Source organism: Botrytis sinoallii, assembly GCF_014898435.1.
Source record: "Botrytis sinoallii strain Bc 23 chromosome Unknown BSIN_001, whole genome shotgun sequence".
NCBI lineage: Eukaryota > Fungi > Ascomycota > Leotiomycetes > Helotiales > Sclerotiniaceae > Botrytis > Botrytis sinoallii.
In genome coordinates, this window is record NW_024066028.1 from 907460 (window position 1) to 928432 (window position 20973).

General features: G+C 37.1%; 4 protein-coding genes across 4 annotated transcripts; 2 read left to right on the forward strand and 2 right to left on the reverse strand.

The window, feature by feature from the left end:
• Window positions 1-185: 185 nt before the first annotated feature.
• EAF02_000208 (uncharacterized protein) lies at window positions 186-620 on the reverse strand (the record flags this gene model as incomplete). Its single annotated transcript, XM_038896256.1, has 1 exon — window positions 186-620. One exon carries the CDS (start codon window positions 618-620, stop codon window positions 186-188), a length of 435 nt encoding a protein of 144 aa, XP_038763115.1.
• Window positions 621-704: 84 nt separating this feature from the next.
• Window positions 705-1109, reverse strand: EAF02_000209 (uncharacterized protein; the record flags this gene model as incomplete). The annotated part of the gene is made up of 1 exon (XM_038896257.1): window positions 705-1109. The coding sequence occupies one exon, from the start codon at window positions 1107-1109 to the stop codon at window positions 705-707; it is 405 nt and encodes a 134-aa protein (XP_038763116.1).
• Window positions 1110-4044: 2935 nt separating this feature from the next.
• On the forward strand, window positions 4045-5293 carry EAF02_000210 (uncharacterized protein; the record flags this gene model as incomplete). The annotated part of the gene is made up of 2 exons (XM_038896258.1): window positions 4045-4475; window positions 4525-5293. The coding sequence occupies 2 exons, from the start codon at window positions 4045-4047 to the stop codon at window positions 5291-5293; spliced, it is 1200 nt and encodes a 399-aa protein (XP_038763117.1).
• Window positions 5294-7721: 2428 nt separating this feature from the next.
• EAF02_000211 (uncharacterized protein) lies at window positions 7722-8294 on the forward strand (the record flags this gene model as incomplete). The annotated part of the gene is made up of 3 exons (XM_038896259.1): window positions 7722-7935; window positions 7981-8028; window positions 8080-8294. 3 exons carry the CDS (start codon window positions 7722-7724, stop codon window positions 8292-8294), a joined length of 477 nt encoding a protein of 158 aa, XP_038763118.1.
• Window positions 8295-20973: the final 12679 nt, after the last annotated feature.

A 20973-nucleotide genomic window follows, 5' to 3' on the forward strand; every position in this document is an offset into this window, starting at 1 on the left:
ACCGGAATGATTCGTATTCAGTATGAAAAGCTATCTACCGTTACCAGAGGCCGTAAATCCAAATGAAGCATCGCCAAGAAAAGAAATCCTCCATGTCTTATCCAACTCTTCGAGGCCCATGAAATAACAACACTGCGTATATCTGTGTCAAATCAAAAGTCACTCCTTCGTGAGCCCTCTCTTTATCAATTCCCATTTCTGGCCAAAGCAGTAGCTCCGCCAGCGACATTGAAACTGTCACCAGTACCATTGACAGAAGGGCCAGCAGAAGCAGAAGTACCATTTGGAGCAACTCTAACAAGACCATGAACCTTTTTCAAATGGTCATTGACTTTGTCTGAACGACAAAGTCCTCTCCCGTAGCTTCGACGACATCCAACAGTAGGGCAGAGGTTCTTTCCTTGAGTTGTCTTGCCGCGTTGATGAACTGACGAGATATGTCGAAGACGATCTGATGGGCGCTTGAAGTCTTGAGCGCAGGTAGGATAGGAGCAGGGATAACGGCCGGTGATTGGATGAGCAGTGGTGGGCAGCGGTGAGGGGGTGGCAGGCGCATTTGCGTTAAGTGAAGGCAGGGGCTCCAAAACAGTCACCGAGGGGGTCTGGTGGTCATGCAGCATGGCACCACACCGCAGGCTGATGGATCAGCAAAAAAAAAAAACTCACCCAACTTCTCTAGCCCCTCTCTGTTCCCATGCAGGGTATTACGGAGATTGGTTGAGAGCTGGAGATATTATTTGATTGACTGGGCTCTCCGTATCAGAAGGGCGTTGTAAGAAGTGGTGGGTCGAGGGAGTTTCGCTGAGGAATTCTTCATTCAAAGGGACTTGCATAGAATGGTTGGCCGTTGGTAACGGCCAGTGATGTGCCGTAAGCTCTACATGGAATGAAAATTGGGCGTTTTCCAGGAAAGGCTCTCCGCTCAAGTGGACTTGATCAGGGTTAGGCATCTGCCAGTTCGTCATAAGCTCTGCATCAAAGAAAGGGTTGATGATCGTGTTGCTCTCGATTCCTCCAGTGAAGAGTTCTTCGCCAGGTAGCGATTGCCATGCATAGTCGGAGTTGGGCATCTCGTATGCAGAATAATCCTGCTGAGAATAATAAGGCATATTTTTGACTGTAAAGAGGGCGATGTGGCTTGAGATTTTGGCCAATAAGAAATTGACAACTTTGAAGTGTGTGTGAAAGGGGCGACGAATAAGATGCGTTGAATGCAAGGCTGTATATTGAGAATGTCAAAATTGGTAGAATAAGTGCGAAAAAAGGATTGAATAGATATGGGAATGAGAGAAGCGTTATATATTCGGAGACTACTCAGATATGATTAGGAGTTGCGCCCTTTTTTCAGGAAACCTTGTGAAAGGTCAGGGCATTAAGATGAGGCTCTACCAGTCCATGATTCGAAGAAAGACTTTACAGTACAGTTGTTCATATAAGGCACTCAGAGATTGAAGCACTCGCTTTTAGATCGATCACTTGCCCGGTCTTTTGAGTCTTGCCTGCCCCAAGTCATGATGCGGATGCCGATAATATGTATTTCCACATATTGCCATCCACCTTTACGGTAAAATGACAAACTGAAATCGGTCATCAATTCGGTACATCATAAATGCTGAACCATGTAAATATGATAGTCTCTCTTATAAGCTCTTAAAATACTTGAATACATTCGAGACTCTCTTCAATTTGAAATAATGTTGTAGCGGCAGTGATCAGATTGTGAGGTTGCTCACACGTGATTTCTGAGCACGGTTCATCTTGAAACATCGAGAGAAAAAAAAGTCAACCTCCTCGACCTGGACTTCCAATCAACAAAAATACTAGAAAAAACAAAAAAATCACACCTCACAAGGAAGATGTGTACTGGACTAGCGGCGAATCGAACGCCGGACCTCTCCCATGCTAAGGGAACATTATACCACTAAACCACAAGCCCTTAACGGTATTCGGTATATCGTTTTCTAGAATATAACCTAATCTCATCTTTCAATCCAGAAATAAAACTTGGTAACGTGACTTATAGTGATCTTGGTCAAATAAATCATGCTTTCTGTAAAGAGGTGTTGTGTTGTAAGAGGATTTGATTCTATTATTTAAAATCTAAAGTTAAGAAGAGAAAGGATGAGGAAAAGTAAAAGGAAAACAAAACGGAAAGGAAAAGGAGAGATGTGAGGTCTGTCTAGATCGCATATATACTGATAATTAAATGATCTTAGAGAGACTGTTGTAAAAGGACTCAATTTTTGACTTAAAATCTAAAGCTAAGAAGAAAGGAAGAATAAAGAGAGGAGGAGAAGGAGAAGGAAAGGGAGAGGGAGAGAGCTCTAGACTATATATAAATGTATATGAGAAGTATCATGTGTGCTACGGATTTATTAGGGTAGTTTGTCATAAATGTTTAATCATCTTTATTCTATATAGGCATACGTCCAGGAAGCCCTCTTCCTTTCCCTCTTCGTAGAATATTATATATCCAACCTCACACCTACCCTTTAGTCCCCTCCGAAGGGATCAAACCTGTGTGCTGTAATAATGTGCCTGCTTATTTCTAATACTTCAGTTATTCTCAATAAAGATTGGCTTTATGATATTGTAGTCAAACAGTTTTTGAATTATATTTAACAAATAGCTTACTTCTAGTAACTTGACTAAGGCTTAATTGCATGACAATTCGATCCCTTTTTGGATTCCCTTTCTTTATCTGATTATCAAGATATATTAGAGGAATATATTACTTGAGCTGTTTCCATCATTTGTTGTTTTTGGTTGCCTTAAAGCCTAAGGCTACAAGAGTTATGGAGTAAGATAATAACTTCTCCAACTATGCAACTTGAACAAGAATTAAGAGAATAGCGATTGTTTTTCATAAAACAGGAATACTAATTAATTGAAAAGATATACCCATCTCTACGAATACCCGCAAATATTGATTTATGATAAAGTATAGCTTTTGATAATTCAATTCCATACTAAAACCAATAACAGAATCAAATCAAATAATTGTAAAATGAACTATTAATGTATTTCACAATCAAAATACACTACAAAACTCTTTGAAGTCATAAACACAACGGAAACACGCCTTTAGTTTTATACATCGTTTTAGAAAACAATAAGCCCAAAGCTTTCTAACCTTCTTCACACCTCGGGATTCAAAACATAATTCGCCATATCTTCTACACCACTCAATTTAAATACAAACCCTCTATCATCTGTATCAATAATGTATTGAATAAACACATATTGAAGTGAAAGAACAAAGAATATTGAAAAAGTGTCCAACCCACTGATAAACCACATTGTAGTAGAGTAAACATATTAATATTACATTAACGCACGTTCACTCGGTATCGGAATTTCGTAGCTACAATTACCTTAATATTCCTCAAGTCTACTCATATTTCATCAACCTTCCTCTTTCCAATCCTCTTTCCAATCCTCTTTCCAATCCTCTTTCCAATCCTCTTTCCAATCCTCTTTCCAATCCTCTTTCCAATCCTCTTTCCAATCCTCTTTCCAATCCTCTTTCCAATCCTCTTTCCAATCGACATGACTACATATCAAGTAAGATAAGACCTGCCAAAGGTTGACTGGCAATCATCACATCTTACAGAACCTGCATCATGATAAACTAGCATGCCCGATGGCATTGTGACACGTAACCGTACATTGATATGGTAAGAGAACGAAAGATATAAGCGCCGAACAATAAGGCAAGCAGTTAAAGCTGTAAAAACAGCGACTGTAAAGGCTTAATCCTGTCAGATATAGACGGCTTTATCAAGAAGTGATGCTTCCAACCTTTTTGAAAGCTGCGATTTGTCAATATATGCCAATTAAGCATGGAGAACATTTCTTCGCGTTTTACAAGGAAATATTTAATAGTCTAATTCGATAACTGTACTACAATATATTTACTCTGCCTACACCCTTATGAAATATCTCATCACCAGAGATTCACTACTTCATTAATTTTATAAAATCAAATACTATCAGTTTGCTATTTCCCTGAGACTACCATCACTTAACCCACATTGCGATAATATGGAAGGTTTAGGAGCAGCTGCAAATATCATCGCTGTAATCGAGCTCTCTGCGAAAATTGCATCGATTTGTTTACAATATTCTCATGCCGTTAAGAAAGCCAAAGCCGACATTGAACGTCTGCAAGGGGAGCTAGATAGATTGAAGATCACGCTTGAAGGCGCACAACAGCTTCTTATGAGCCCAAATTCCAATAGGCTCCACACTTCGCAGCGTTTACATGATGGACTCCGCATCTGCGACTTTCAGCTAAAAAGGCTAGAAACAAGGCTTGAAGAAAATCTCAACATTGGGAAACGGAATAAGGTAATGAGCCGATTTGGAATTCGTTCGCTAAAGTGGCCTTTTGAGAGCACAGAGGTCAACGCAACTATCACAACCTTCAAAAACTATCGGGATGAACTTTCCGCTGCTCTCAGTATCGACCAGACGTAAGCCACAGCTTTCCATTCGGCTTCTGCTGGCTAACATATCCTACAGTACAGAGATTCTTGATATAGGTCAGAAATTCGTCCTTTCCAAATTACCAACCGCGGGGGACGCAGCTTTTGGCTCGTACGCCGATCAGTATGATGCACAATGTCATCCAGAAACTCGAGTAGCTCTTCTCCAGAACATAATGACATGGGCGGAGGATTCTCAAAGCAAATGTGTCTTTTGGCTTAACGGTATGGCAGGTACGGGAAAGTCTACAATATCACGCACAGTAACCCAATCATTTACCGAAAAGGGGGTTCTTGGCGGTAGCTTCTTCTTCAAAAGAGGCGAGGGAAACCGTAGCAACGCAGCTCTACTGTTCACAACTATTGCTGCACAACTCGTTACCAAAGAGCCTATTTTGGCAACATGCATTAGAGATGCTATCGATAACAATCCTGATCTTCCTAGAAAGGCCTTGGAGAAGCAGTTCGAGAAGCTTATTTTGGAGCCTTTAACAATTTTGAATAATGATGCCAAAAAATCGAAGAAGATTGTACTTGTGATTGATGCTCTTGATGAATGCGAGCAAGAAAAGGATATCAAAGTTATCATTAGCTTGTTATCGCAAGCAAGAATGTTGAAGTCGGTACAATTGAGGACTTTTGTGATAAGCAGACCTAAGCTGCCGATTCGGCTTGGCTTCAATAATATTGAAGGGCACTATCAGGATCTATTGCTACACCAAATACCAGTATCAATAATCGAGCATGATATTACAGCTTTTCTATGGTATAATCTATCAAGAATTAGAAATAAATACAACAATTAGTATTCTCAAAACCAGCTTCCATCTAATTGGCCGGAACCCGATATTATTTAAAAGCTTATTCAGATGGCTGTCCCACTCTTTATCTTTGCAGTTACTGTTTGTTGATTTATTGAAGACTCTGCGTGGTCAAACCCTGCTAATCAACTAGCCAAGATCATGAGATATAAAGACATGTACATTGGGGCCGATGGGATTGATGCAACCTACCGCCCGATCCTTGATCAACTACTTATGAAAAGGCTGGACTAGCTAAAAAATCTATTATACAGGACTTCTGCAGCATTATTGGCTCTATTATACTTCTAGTTGAACCTCTCTCAATAGCGTCTCTAGCTAGACTTCTCAATCGTTATGAATCTGACATATATGGCAGGCTTGAATCTCTACATTCCGTCATATGTGTACAACCCTCCGCCGACTTTCCGATTAGGATATTCCATCTATCATTCCGTGATTTCCTCATTGATCCAGATAAGCGCGATACAAATCCGTTTTGGGTGGACGAAAAAGCAGTCCACGAGATGATTGCCACCAGATGTCTAGAGATCTTATCTTCTAATGGCTGTTTGAAGAAGGATATCTGCAACCTATATACGCCCGGAATCACTCATGCGAATATTGATCCTGCAATTATCGATTCATATCTTCCAGCAGACGTTCGCTATGCATGTCTATATTGGGCTTATCATCTTGAACAGAGCGGTGCTTGTATAACAGATAATAGTCAAGCATATACATTCCTCAAAAATCACTTCCTTCACTGGCTTGAAGCATTAAGCTTATTAGGAAAGATATCCGAGAGTATTACTATAATCAAGGGCTTACAAGCTCTTACTAGCGTAAGTTATAATCAAGCGACTTGAAAGCTTTTCACTAATATTATTGATTTAGTTAAATGATCATATTAGAGTTTCCTCCTTTTTGCATGACGCTATTCGATTTATTCTTTATAGCAAAATAGGAATTGAGCAGGCTCCTCTTCAGATTTATTGTTCAGCTCTTGTCTTTGTCCCTGAGGAGAGTATTATTCGAAAAAACATTTCAAGAATATATCCCCAATTAGATTTATAAGATATCAAGAATACAATCAAATTGGAATACTGTCCTTCAAACACTCGAGGGTTATTCGGGTTGGATTCGCTTAGTTGCCTTTTCGCCAGATAGTAAAGTGATAGTTTTCGACTCCGGCGATCAAACGATCTGGCTCTAGGATATTGTAATAAGCAAATTGCTTTAAATACTCGAGGGTTATTCGGATTGGATTTGCTTGGTTGTCTTTTTATTGAATAGTAAAATAATAGCTTCCAATTCCAACGATTAAACAATCTGGTTTTGGAATATTGCAATAGGCGAATCGCTTTAAATATTTGAAAGCTATTCGGGTTCGATTTGATTGGTTGTTTTTTCGCTAAATAGTAAAGTAGTAGTTTTCGGTTTTGACAATCAAACAATCCGGCTCTAGAATATTGCAATAAGCGAATCGCTTTAAGTGTTCGAGGGCTATTCAGACTTGATTTGGTTGGTTGCCTTTTTGCTGGATAATAAAATGATAGCTTTTGGTTTCGGTAATCAAACGATCTGGCTTTGGGATATTGTAACAGGCGAATCGCTTTAAATACTTGAGGGTTATTCGGATTCGGTTTGGTCGGTTATCTTTTCGCTGGATAATAAAATGGTAGCTTCCGGCTCTAACGATCAAATGATCTGGCTCTAGGATATTACAATAAATGAATCGCTTCAAATACTTAAAGGCTATTCGGATTTGGTTTGATCGGTTACTTTTTCATTAGATGGTAAAATGGTAGCTTCTGGCTCTAGCAATCAAACGATCCGGCTCTGGGATGTTGTAACGAGCGAATCGCTTCAAACACTCGAGGGCCATTCGAATTGGGTTCGCTCGATTGCCTTTTCGCTGAATAGTAAAATAATAGTTTCCGATTCCAGTGATCAAATGATCTGGTTCTGGGATATCGCAATAGGCGAATCGCTTCAAACATTTAAGGGCTATTCGGATTCGATTTGGTTGGTTGCCTTTTTGCCGAATAATAAAGTAATAACTTTTGGTTCTAGCGATCAAACAATCTGGCTTTGGGATATCGCAACAAGCGAATCGCTTCAAATACTCGAAAGCTATTCGGATTGGATTTGATCAGTTGTCTTTTCACTAAATAATAAAGTGATAGCTTCTGGCTCCGGTAATTAAACGATCTGGCTTTAGGATATTACAACAAACAAATCGCTTCAAATACTTGAGGGCCATTCGGATTGAGTTTACTCAATTGCCTTTTTGCCAAATAATAAAGTGATAGCTTCCGGTTCTAGCAATCAAACAATCCGGCTCTGGGATGTTGTAACAGGTGAATCGCTTCAAACACTCGAAGGCCATTCGGGTTAAATTTGATTGATTGCCTTTTCGCTAGATAATAAAATGATAGTTTCCAGTTCCGATAATCAAACAATCTGGTTCTGGAATATTGCAATAAGCGAATCGCTTCAAATACTCAAGGGCTATTCGAATCTGGTTTGGTTGGTTACCTTTTCGCTGGATAATAAAGTGATAGCTTCTAATTCTGATAATCAAACAATCCGGTTCTGGGATATTGCAACAAGCGAATCGCTTCAAGTATTCGAGGGCTATTCGGGTTAGATTTGGTCGGTTGTCTTTTCGCCAAATAATAAAGTGATAGCTTCCGGCTCCGACGATCAAACGATCCGGCTCTGGGATATCGCAACGGGTAAATCGCTTTAAGCATTTGAGGGTTATTCAGATTAAAAGGTATCCTCAGTTTTTGAATGCTACTCGATATCAAATCATTGGATAGTTGAAATAATAAATAGAGAAATGCGAAATACGATTTGGCTACCTTCAGACTATCAGCTATCTATTACATTTTGTTATAAGGGAATTATAGCTCTAGGAGTTCCTTTCAGTTGTATTTTCATCTTGAAGCTTGAATATGAAAGTTTTATATCCTTTAGATCAAAACAAGCTTTAATCTAGTTTATTTAATAGTTACTATATCATTATTATCTATAATATAATATTCATTCTTCTTTTCCCCTTTCTTTTTTCCCTCTCTTTAATAGAGAGGTTGGGGAAGTCTGTGATTATATAGACTTTCCATTTGCCATCTCAATTCTAGTATATTCTAATATAATTACATATTATTTTTAATACTGCAAAGAAATATAAGGAATACATTCAGTAGATATAGCTTTGAGCCAATCGTTATTAAAATCGAAGGTCTAAAAGTAAGGGACAAAGAAAATATTGACTGGTGTGGTACAGAAAGAGGGGTAGAATAGGTCACTGCTTGATACACATTCTATGAAATCCTTTCGTCGTAATTTCAACCAATTACAAAACACATTTCAAATCCCTTTTTTATAAGTTAGACAGGATTTTTAAGATCTATATGATAGTCTATAGAATGCCAGGAAAACGTGAAAACAGTTTTAAGTTTTTATGTAAATGTAAATGAATGACTTCAATTCAATGACTACTATACCACTTAAGGGAATGCAAAAAAGACTAGCTCTTTTGTTAGCCCTAATTCCAAGGCCTCCCATTTCCCCTACATAGCCATAATAGCTCTTTAGACAGAATACAACTTTGATATTAAGGACCTACCAAGCTGTAGATGCTATATTATCTATATCTTTATACAAACAATCTTTCATTTGAATAGAGATATGAGTTAAGGAAACAATTATAGATTTGATACTTTGGATTTATGAATATACAATTTGAAATCTGATCATTTACTCGATTGACGATTTAAGTAGTAATAATTAGCCTGAGTTCGATCAAAAGAAGCCATTGAATTTAGTATCCAATCATAAACATTTGTTTGATACTACAAATATTTTCTAAAAGCTTTCATTAATTCAATATCTCATTTTATTTTCCTATAGATTAATAATTACTATCCATCTACAAAAACACTTCAATTCGTTTTCTACCCTATAAATTAAAGCCAGTCTTTAATTATGAAACCCTATTCTTCAACTTAACTAGAAAAACTGCCTAATGACTATTTATCAACTTCCTTTTTCAGCTTGACAATGAAGATCTGCCTTGCTGCGGATTTGAATGCCTGTATACGAACTCCCGTTTTCAGTTTAGCATAAATTAATCCTTGTATTGAGATTACGGAATTCCGGCATCGGATTTTATAAAATATCGTATTTCAAAATACGGTAACGTGGTTTATCAGCATATGGGCCATATCATCATATGGGCCACCTCAAAATACATACAAAATTCGTCTGTGTGTAACCGTGCACCTTCTTTATTTATAAATATAATCTCTCAAAAATTTAATATATGATATTTGATTATAAAAGTATTAAAGATTTCTAATTAGTTTTCGAAAATTCAAATTAATATAAGAGTTATTATTAAAATAGTTTTTTTGTAACGAAAATCGTGACAATTCTGACTTTTTCCAAAATCTAATAAGAATATTCATTAAAAAGATTTATTTATAGAAAGCTAATTTCTTATTATTATTTAATGATCTTTTTTTCCCTCAAAATAATGATTAGTTATTTTATAAAGAATATGAAAAAAACCCTAATTTTGGTGTATTTTCAATGGCCCACATGATGATATGGCCCACATGCTGATAAACCACGTTATTCGGGATTGAGTATCATCAAAACAGTATAACACAGGACCTGTTTACGAAATCCGAGTTCGCTATTTTTCAAGCAGCATTCATTAGGAATGTCACGTTCAAGTAAGGGTGGTTTTATACCATTAAACCACAAGCCCTTAATGGTATTCAGTTTACCGTTTTCTAGAATATAATCTAATATCATCTTTCATTTCAGAAATAAAACTTGATAACATGATTTATATTGATCTTGATCAAATAAATTATGCTTTCTATAAAGAGATATTGTAAGAAGATTTGGTTCTATTATTTAAAATCTAAAGTTAAGAAGAGAAAAGATAAGGGAAAGGAAAAGGGAAACAGATTGGAAAGAAAAAGAAGAGATGTAAGGTCTATCCAGATTGTACATATACTAATAATTAAATGATCTAAAGGACTGTTGTAAAAGAATTCAATTCTTGACTTAGAATCTAAAGTTAAGAAGAAAAGATGAATAGAAAGAGAAGGAGAAGAAGAGAGCTCCGGATTATATATATATATGGGAAATATCACGTACCTGATTATTTCCGACAATTCAGTTAGTCTTCATGAAAACTGGCTTTATGATAGTTAGGAAGTTTTTGAATTATATTCAACAAATAGCTCACTTCTGGTGGCGTGACTGTGGCTCGATTGCGTGACGATTCGATCCCTTTTCTGGTTCCTTTCCTTCACCTGATTATCAAGATATGCTAGATGGACATGTCATGTGATATTATCTCCATGTATATGTTGTTTTAGTTAACGTACCACCGCGAGCAGACCCTTAGATTTACTACCATTTTTATCCCCGTATAACTCAACATGTAATAAAAATTAATAAGACTTTCTATACAGGAATCGTTTATCTAAGTAAGCTCTTTAATCCTCAATCCTAGATTAAATTAAAAGAATCGGTCAAGTATTAGTAACTGTGGACGCGTTTAAAGTTGTGCTAGTACTACAAATATCAGCAACTTCTATAGCAACAGCATGACTTATATAGTTTTAGTTCAAGTTGAGGTCTTCACAAACGTTGGTGTATAGGTTGAAGAGTTTTAAAACGAAAGGGTACAGTGCTTGCATATATAGTTATTGAAAAATCTATATCTGAATCTTTACCCCTCAATCGTACAAAAGAGGTAAGATCCAACGACCCAGTCTATTTACCAACCAGTCATAACAGTACTTACCTGGATCTCACGATTCTGAACCTCTAGTTTATATAATACTGCACTGCACAATACACTGATAACAAACCTAAGTCTAAGCCCGATTAAAGCGTAATCGAGTTCGACCCCCAGATGGACTACACCTTAATTTTACCACAAAAAACAAACAAACAAAAACCTTGGTATTACGTTGTAATACCAGAGGAATAGCGTTAGAGCGACCAGTATAAGCACATGAGAATTGGCCATAGTGCACGGCTTGGTACTCCTTGAATTCACTAACGTCATGGAAATGGTGAGAACACTCTTTGGATCTGTAAATATATATGTTTGATATCGGCCCATGATAGCAGTGGGGAATAGAGGGTTTATCTCTAAACAGGTGTACAAATAACGAACGCCAAAGTCGATGGCTGGCTGAAAAGAGTAGTCTTTATCTCTTCTCTCCGATCTTTCATCAAAACTCCAGAACTTGATATTCATGAACTACGTGCATGAGTCACTCCAAGCTAATCTTGGAGTCAGTGTATCCAGATTCGGTTTCTACCACAGATTTCATGAATTCAGTCCGAAGGCCGGCCGAAACCCGACGCCATTTTTCTTTAACGCTTGAGCTCTTTGTATTCAATAATCTCCATATCGGGCTGACCCGTGAAGACAGCAGTTCCTCCTATCGGCACTTGATCATTCATGATGAAACATCGCTCCTCTTTTCCAAGGTAGACACAGACTACGCCACAGCCCTCCTTCCTGTTCCATAAAGGAAAAGTTGCTATCACAGGACTTTGGCCGTTTGTGTATGGCCCCAATGTCTTTTTGGTTATAGGAAGTGTATAAGTCTGTTTGAGAACGTTGTGAGCATTGAGTGAACGTGTTATTTGCAGTAGGGACTATGGGCAGTGTACCTCTATAGAAAAAGTGACTCCTCCACTAGTAGCAGATATGTTCAGTTCAGAGCCTGTTCAAAGTCGACTTGGTCGAAGTTTAGACACCACAACGGTGATCTGTTCGGTATATTTATTCGTAACCCAAATACAGGGAGGGATTCCATAGCCTGCTTGTAATACTGCACCAAAGAATCCCTGGACAATATATCAGCATCAAATCGACTATAAGAGTTTTATCTGGGCTGGATAATATACCTTTACAGCAGTCTTATCAATCTCTGGCTAACTCTTGAGTGTTTTTGGCTATTCCTTACACTTCTGCAAATCAGGCACCATTTCTCCGGTGCAAGTTCGCGGGTGAAGGGTGAAGGGTATTTTTATAATATCGAAGCAAATAAAAGTAACCTGCTAACAAGATTACCTATAATTCCGCACTTCTCTACATGCAATCTGGAATATCAGATCCTCTAGAGTCGACTTTAATGTTTTGCCACATCCAATCATTCCAGGACTTTCTATATATTGAAGGTTTATGATTTTTTCTGTTACAATGAAAAGGAGAGATTCAGAAATAGCTTCGCAGATAGGAACACTATCTAGCCAGGAAAAAGCCTCGCCTTCAGCTTCACCTTGCCTGTTTTGCCTATAGATATAGGTTGACTGCCCTTCAATCTCAATGCCGCCAGGATTGTCCACATTGATTAGAAAGATCTGACCAGCGATATTGATATCGAAGATGTTAACGTATAAAGTGCGGCCTCCCTATTATCCAGCCAGATACAAGCCTTCTCATCCTCAGAGATGTGTGACTCTCTATTTGAAAGAATTGCTTGTTGATTATCTAACACTACAACTTAAAAATATAGTTTAAGATCGTGCAAAAGCCTCTCCTTAACATTTGATCTTAGGCCCCAAAACAGCTTTACTTGTATTAGTTTTTTGGCAGCATATACAATCTCATCCGTTTGGTCGAAAAGCGAATAAAATGCCTTGATACCAATCCCATCTTTGTCGTACAAAAAGGCACCATCTTCTTCGAATCGCACAGAGAGTATCCTTTCCAACTCGTCTTGCATTCCGACTCATAGAAACTTGGAACTCTCAATAGCCTTGTTCAAGTTGATCATCTCTATCGGTATGTTTATTGGTGATAGCTGTAATGCTCTTTCGATCAAGATCGTAACCCCATGCTCTGATAATGTTTCTCTATTTCCCATCTCGGTGATGTTGCCTATTGAATCGAAGACATCTACACTCGAAAGCTTTGCTTTTGCAACCCATGGAGCTTTCGATTCGTGGCTGTGCGGAAAAAGGGCGAATATGTCATTCTTAGCAAATCCAACAACCCTGCCCCCCTTGATTGTGATTACTTTGCCTTTTATAATAAAACTGAAGACGCCTGGGTCGGTTTCTTCGAGGGTAAAATGAATATGTTTACTTGAACCCTTAGTATCTGGATATTGCAAACAATTACTTACTACAAGGGTATTGCGAATGCGGATTATAATCGTGTGCCAGGATATATCTTTCCCGGCTGTTTTCTCTAGTGCTATCCCGAGAGCTTTTGTCAACGCTTTCTGTTATCTACCTTCTTGATCCTTATGTTTCCAAACCGTTTCGCTCTGCGTATCTGCAACGATCCGGACCGTGAAAGGGTTGCCTTCAGGGTGGCTATCGCCATCACCCTCAAATCGAAAATCGTTTTGCAACTTGTGCTCAATCTCATCGACATCATCGCGATACTAGATTTCTGTAAGAAACTTTAGTGACAAGTAAGAACCAAGCTTTGGATTTCGAGTTATTTGGCTGGAATAACAGCAGTCGAGAATGACCGTAACATTGTATATCTTCGTCGTAACTCGCTAAAGCAAGTGCGAAATTTCGATATCAAAGATGCCTCTAAAGTCTTTGGCATTACTTTTGTCATAATCTATCAGGGATACGATGACTCTCACCTGTACGTGGTGTATCCTACGAACCTTCGATCGTGCGATCGGAGAGCTAAGTAGAGTCAGCTGAAGCCGGGTGGTGATTGTACACTAATCGGAGGCCATACTGGGAGCAAAGGTATGCGCAGTTGATCACCAGAGAGTGATCGCGAAGATACTCGGAACAGAGGACTACCAACAAAACAGAAATGAAAATTATTCGATAGTAAAAGGAAAATGAAAGCAGAATTGATGCAGAACTATACCTTTACAAATCTGTATAGAGAGCAAAGCCAAAGTATATCACGGTAAAGCGTTTGCGAAGCGGAATTAGCCCTTGAAATAGTGGATAATGAAGCTTTTATAATATAGCTAAATCTAACTGAAGGCTGTATTAGAAGTAGGGCCGATATCCTTAACTTGACAAACGAAAATCAACAGAACACCTTTGGAGTATTAGTGTGTAGAGTTTTCATAACCCAACAATATATATGATCTGTGGGTATACTGGATCGGATATTTACAAATAATAAGGGGAGTAATAGGAAATATACAAAGGCTAGAATAATGTCTACTAAGACCGGCAGGAGTATATATAAAGTAGAAGAAGGAACGTTTTTAATACCTTATCTCCAAGTGCACAGAAGCGGTATGGCGGTGAAGAAGCTCCGGTATAGAAAGGACGCTTTTAGCAAGCCATACTTGATAATGCTCGATTAGTATTATAGTGGCGAAGGATCTCAGGCAAAGACCAATTCTACGATATATATATACAACGCACTCCTAGCACTCTACTTTCAACTACAAATTATATATTGGGGGAGTGGATTTTACAAGCAGAGCTTTAATTAGTAGATTGGAAACATTATAGAAGAACTATCTGGCTAGGGGTTTGAAATAACAAGTCTGCGAGATATAGTCAGCCTTATTATATAGAAGAGATCCAGCAAGATAATGCGAAATGGCTATTAGTTACAAGGCATAGTATATAATAATAGCAACAGCGATATTGTCTATATAGCTCAAGAGAACAAATGCATATATCGGTCTATAATCGGATACTATAGGGCAGAGAGCATGATGAAGATATTAGATAGGTTTAAGGAGCAAACAGGAATGGAAATGTAAAGGAATAGTTTTGGTTCTAACTGGAACTTCTGAAGGTAATCATACAATAGGTGGTTTAATATAGTTAGAAGATTCTATAGAAGCCTAGTACTAGTAGCTTTATTACAAGTGAGCCGGGAAAGCGTCTGTAGGTGTAGCGAACCTACTTTGTATTATAATATATTCTAGAAAGTAGTTATAATATAATTCATTTCTGCCGCTTTTAGATCGACTCTATTCCCATCTCCTCCTATTACTACAAAACCACAATGGGAAGGATACAAACAATCCAAAAAATGGGAATGGCCCAATCTCTCTCAAATCGAATTAAGTAATGCCTACTCAGCCAAGATACAAGGAAAAACCCCTGGCCCAGATGGAATCACTCAAGAGATTATTATAAAAGCTTATAAAGCTATTCCACAAACCTTCTTTACTCTCTTCAGCAAACTCATTAACCTAGGATATCATCCTCAATGCTGGAAACAAGCCACTGAGGCCATTTTAAAGAAAGCCTCAAAACCGGATTATTCAGTTCCGAAAGTATACAGAGTTATTGCATTATTAAATTGTCTTGGAAAAATAAGCGAAAGGATTCTAGCCCAGCGATTGGGATATTTAGCGGAAACTACTCACCTCCTACATAAAAGTCAAATGGGAGGTCGGCAAAAGAAATCAGCAATTGATGCTGCACTTCTATTAACTACAGAAATCGAAAGAAACAAGCAAGCCAATAAGAAAACCTCAATATTATTTATGAATATAAAGAGAGCCTTCGATCACGTCTCGAAAAATCGACTATTAGATATTTGTAAGAAACTAAAACTACCTACAAATCTCATAGCCTGGATAGCCTCATTTCTTCAACAAAGATAACTAAAACTATCTTTTAATAATCAAACCGAATCTTTCAAGCCAATTTCGATTGGAATACCACAAGGCAGTCCAATCTCTCCAATCCTTTTCCTTATATACATTAGAGATCTTTTTTCATTCAATTCGATAAAATTCCTCTCTTATATTGATGATATCGCTTTAATTGCCAATTCTTCCACATGGAAAAAGAACATCAAATCTCTAGAAAGAGCTACGAGACAAATCTACGAACTCAGCTCAAAGAATGCTATTCAATTCGATCTAGCAAAAACTGAGTTAATGCACTTCTCATCATCCAATTTAACAAAAGACTACCCAATCACACTACCCAATTCGGAAACAATTATACCCCAATCTCTAATTAAATGGTTAGGAATATGGTTCGATCCGAGCCTCAAATTCGATCAACATGTTAATATTCGAATCACACAAGCCAAAGGAGCCTTCCATCGAATGGCCCGATTAGCTAATATCGAAAAGAGCCTTAGTCCTAAAGCCCTCAGACAGCTATATATAGCATATGTGACTAGTATAGCCGATTACGGATCAGTGATTTGGTGGAGAGGCCAAACGCAGTTCAAGAATATGATGCAATCACTTCAAAACCTAGCTCTTCGAAAGATATTAGGAGTTTTCAAAACTGCCCCAATTCTTCCAATGGAAGTAGAAGCAGGCCTAAAACCCTCAAAAATTCGATTAGATTCGAACATTAGACAATACGCATTCCGTTTAGCTAAACTTGCAACAAACCATCCAATCAATATCGAAAAAGCATCACTAATTCAATATCAAGCCAATTTAGATGCGATCCCTACTCCTCGGAAAAAACGATATAAACCTACTCAACTGGATAGAATAAGGGAATCGACAAACCAGGACTTCAACCCCTCCTCACTCGAAAAGATCATTCATTTTAACTTCCCCCCATGGAAAAGAGAAACCCCTTTCCGAGTTAACATTAGCAATTCATCAAAAGAAGACGCTGCTATTCTTCACAATATTGTTTTCAAACACAGAGATAAGGATACCACCTATATTTACACTAATGCCTCCTTCACCGAGAAGGGAATTGGTATTGGGGTAGGCATAGTGGCTATACAGTCAAATAATCGAATTCTATATCAAGAGCGAAGCAATATTGGTACTAATCAATTGGTATATAATGGAGAGCTTTTTGGAGTTACAAGAGCTATCGAATATGCTAGCTCAATTGCTTATACTGGTCAAAAGTTCAAAATCTATTCGGATAATCAAGCTGGTCTATACCGCTTAAAAACTCCTTCAGATCACCCAGGACAAGCCAACCAGATAAGAGCAATCAAGGCAGCAGAAGTCATCAGAGCAAAAGGAGCTGAAATCTCGTTAAATTGGGTTCCTGGACACACCTCAGTTGAAGGAAATGAGCTAGCAGATAAGCTAGCCAAGGAAGCAACCACAATACGACCCACCTCGAACGAAACAAGCTTTGGACTATTAGGTATGATTGTCAAAGAATATGCTTCAGATCAATGGCTTGATACTCTCAATCAATACGAACTCAGATCAAACCAATCCCCATCAACTTACTCGAAGCTATTTCCATGGAAAATAGGTTCCAAGATCAAGCTACCAAGCAGAACTACTCGAAATACTGCTAGCGCATTCTTTCAACTCAAATTAGGTCACGGATATATCAAATCCTACTTACATCGTTTCAAACTCACCAATAACAAATGTATATGCGGCAACATTGAGGCATCACAACACCTTCTTATCAGCTGTCCTATATATAAAACAGAAAGAAAAGAAATCTTTAAGGAGATACCTTTATCCAAAATCACTATATAATTCCTATTGTATATAAAGATAGGTATCGAATTAGCTATCAAATTTATCAATATCACCAAAATCGCTACAAGGGCATGGCATCTAGCAAGGACTCTTGAACAAGAAGTAATAGAGGAAGGAGTAGTAGTGGAAGAGGAGAGAGGAGAAGAGAATGAAGAAGAAGCAGTTGAGGAAATAAGAGGGGGGTTTGACCTCCTCACAATTTCTTGATTTTCAAAATTTTCTTATTATATGCAATGCGTATAATGAGCGGGCATTGTTCCCCAGCATTTGTTTTCACTTCCCCAATTAGATCATATCCAATATTGTAAATTAAAAAGTTACCCGTTAGGCCCTTAGGGCCTAGCCGTCCTATATAGTCTTGGACTGAAGATGGACGTTAATAAAATCAAATCAAAAATCAAAAATATTGTATATCTGTAGCCAATACAATGTTTGTAATCAATAATTTGTTCTGATCTGTCAGAGAAGATTGTGTAATCTTTGGGTGGGAATTGTTGCTATTATTCTTTGAAGGCTTGAGCTGCTTCTTCTTTGGTTAATTCTTTTGTTGGATTCGTTTTGCAGTTAATCGAGAAGTGCGGGCGGAGTAGCTTCGAGCGTTATGTCTTTGGGATGAGACGGCTGAGCTGCTGGATTCTTGTAAGAGGTCCTCTTGCTGTGCCTGCTCCTCGTCCTAAGATTTATATATATTTGATTACATATATATATAATATTATTACTCTCTTTCTTAAATTAAAAGGGTTTTTAACGAGACTAATAAGAATTGACTAAATTGGTCAATTATTCGGAAATTGACCAAATTGACCAAATTGACCAAATTGATTGTGAATCAACTAGATTCACAACCAAATTAATAATTCAATAATTATTCAAATTATTAAGATTTATATATATTTGATGATATATATATATAATATTAGTACTCTTTTTCCCTAAAAATAAAAAGGTTTTTAATGAGACTAATAAAATAACTAAATTGGTCAATTATTCGAAAAATCGACCTAATTGACCAAACTAACTAAATCGACTAATCGACCAAAAATAAGAAGATGATATATATTAAAGGGGACTATTGTTTTTATTGAATTAAAAATAAAATAAAAATAATATAATATATATCTTTTATAATATTATAATAAAGTTCTATATTATATAATCTATTAAATAAGCGAATCACAAAATACTAAATCATCGCTTAAAAGCTTTTAGAAACGTATATATTCTGAAAACAATTATAATTCCGAAAACGGATTAAAAATTTCGAAAACGAATTAAATTCCGAAAACGAATATAAATAGATTGATTGATTGATTGATTTCATTTACGTCCACCTTCAGTCTAAGACTATATAGGACGGCTAGGCCTCTAGAGGCTCTAGCGGATAACTTTTTATTCTACAAAAATGGATATATACGATTTAGGGAAGTGAAAACAATGCTGGGGAACAGTGCCCCGCTCATTATACGCATTGCATATAATAAGAAAATTATGAAAATCAAGAAATTATAAGGAAATCAAAGCCCTCTCTTATTTCCCTAATTACTTCTTCTTTATTCTCTTCTTCTCTCTCCTCTTCTATTACTATTCCTTCCTCTATCTCGTCTTATATAAAAGCCCTGACCAAATGCCATGCTCTTATGGCGATTTTAATAATATTGATAAATTTAATGGCTAATTCAATATCTACTTTTATATGAAGTAGGAATTGTATAGTGATTTTAGATAGTGGTATATTCTTGAATATTTCTTTTCTCTCTGCTTTGTATATAGGACAACTAATAAGGAGGTATTGTGGAGCCTCAATATTACTACATATATATTTGTTATCAAAAAGTTTGAATCGATATAAATAAGATTTGATATATCCATAACCTAATTTGAGTTGAAAATATACACTAGCAGTGTTTCACTTGGTTTCGCTTGATAGCTTGATTTTCGATCCTATCTTCTATGGAAATAGCTTTGAATAGGTTAAAGGGGATTGATTTGATCTGAGTTTGTATTGATTGAGAGTAGAAAGCTATTAATCTGAATCGTACTCTTTGATCATCATACTTAGAAATCCAAAACTTGTTTCGTTTGAGATAGATTGATTGATTGATTGATTGATTTCATTTACGTCCATCTTCAGTCTAAGACTATATAGGACGGCTAGGCCTCTAGAGGCTCTAGCGGATAACTTTTTATTCTACAAAAATGGATATATACGATTTAGGGAAGTAAAAACAAATGCTGGGGAACAGTGCCCGCTCATTATACACATTGTATATAATAAGAAAATTGTGAAAATTAAGAAATTGTAAGGAAATCAAAGCCCTCTCTTATTTCTCTAATTACTTTTTCTTCATTCTCTTCTCCTCTCTCCTCTTCTACTACTATTTCCTTCCTCTATCTCGTCTTGTATGAGAGCCCTGGCCAGGTGCCATGCTCTTGTAGCGATTTTGGTGATATTGATGAATTTAATGGCTAATTCAATACCTACTTTTGTATGGAGTAGGAACTGTATAGTGATCTTAGATAGTGGTATATTCTTGAATATTTCTTTTCTCTCTGCTTTGTATATGGGACAACTAATAAGGAGGTGTTGTGGAGCCTCAATATTACCACATATACATTTGTTATCAGAGAGTTTGAATCGATGTAAATAAGATTTGATATATCCATGACCTAATTTGAGTTGAAAATATGCGCTAGCAGTGTTTCGCTTGGTTTCGCTTGGTAGCTTGATTTTCGATCCTATCTTCCATGGAAATAGCTTTGAATAGGTCAAAGGGGATTGATTTGATCTGAGTTTGTATTGATTGAGAGTAGAAAGCCATTGATCTGAATCGTATTCTTTGATCATCATACCTAGAAGTCCAAAACTTGTTTCGTTTGAGATAGAACATATTGTGGTTGCTTCCTTTGCTAGTTTATCTGCTAGCTCATTTCCTTCTACTAAAGTATGTCCTGGAACCCAATTTAGAGATACTTCAGCTCCTTTTGCTTTGATGATTTCCGCTGCTTTGATTGCTCGAATCTGATAGGCCTGTCCAGGGTGGTCTGATGGTGTTTTTAAGCGATATAGACCAGCTTGGTTGTCCGAATATATCTTGAATTTGTTGCCAATACAGGCAATTGTGCTAGCATATTCAATAGCTCTAGTAACCCCGTAAAGCTCTCCATTATACACTAGTTGATTGCTACCAATATTCAATTGTTGTTGATATGAAATTCGATTGTTTGGTTGTATTGCGATTATAC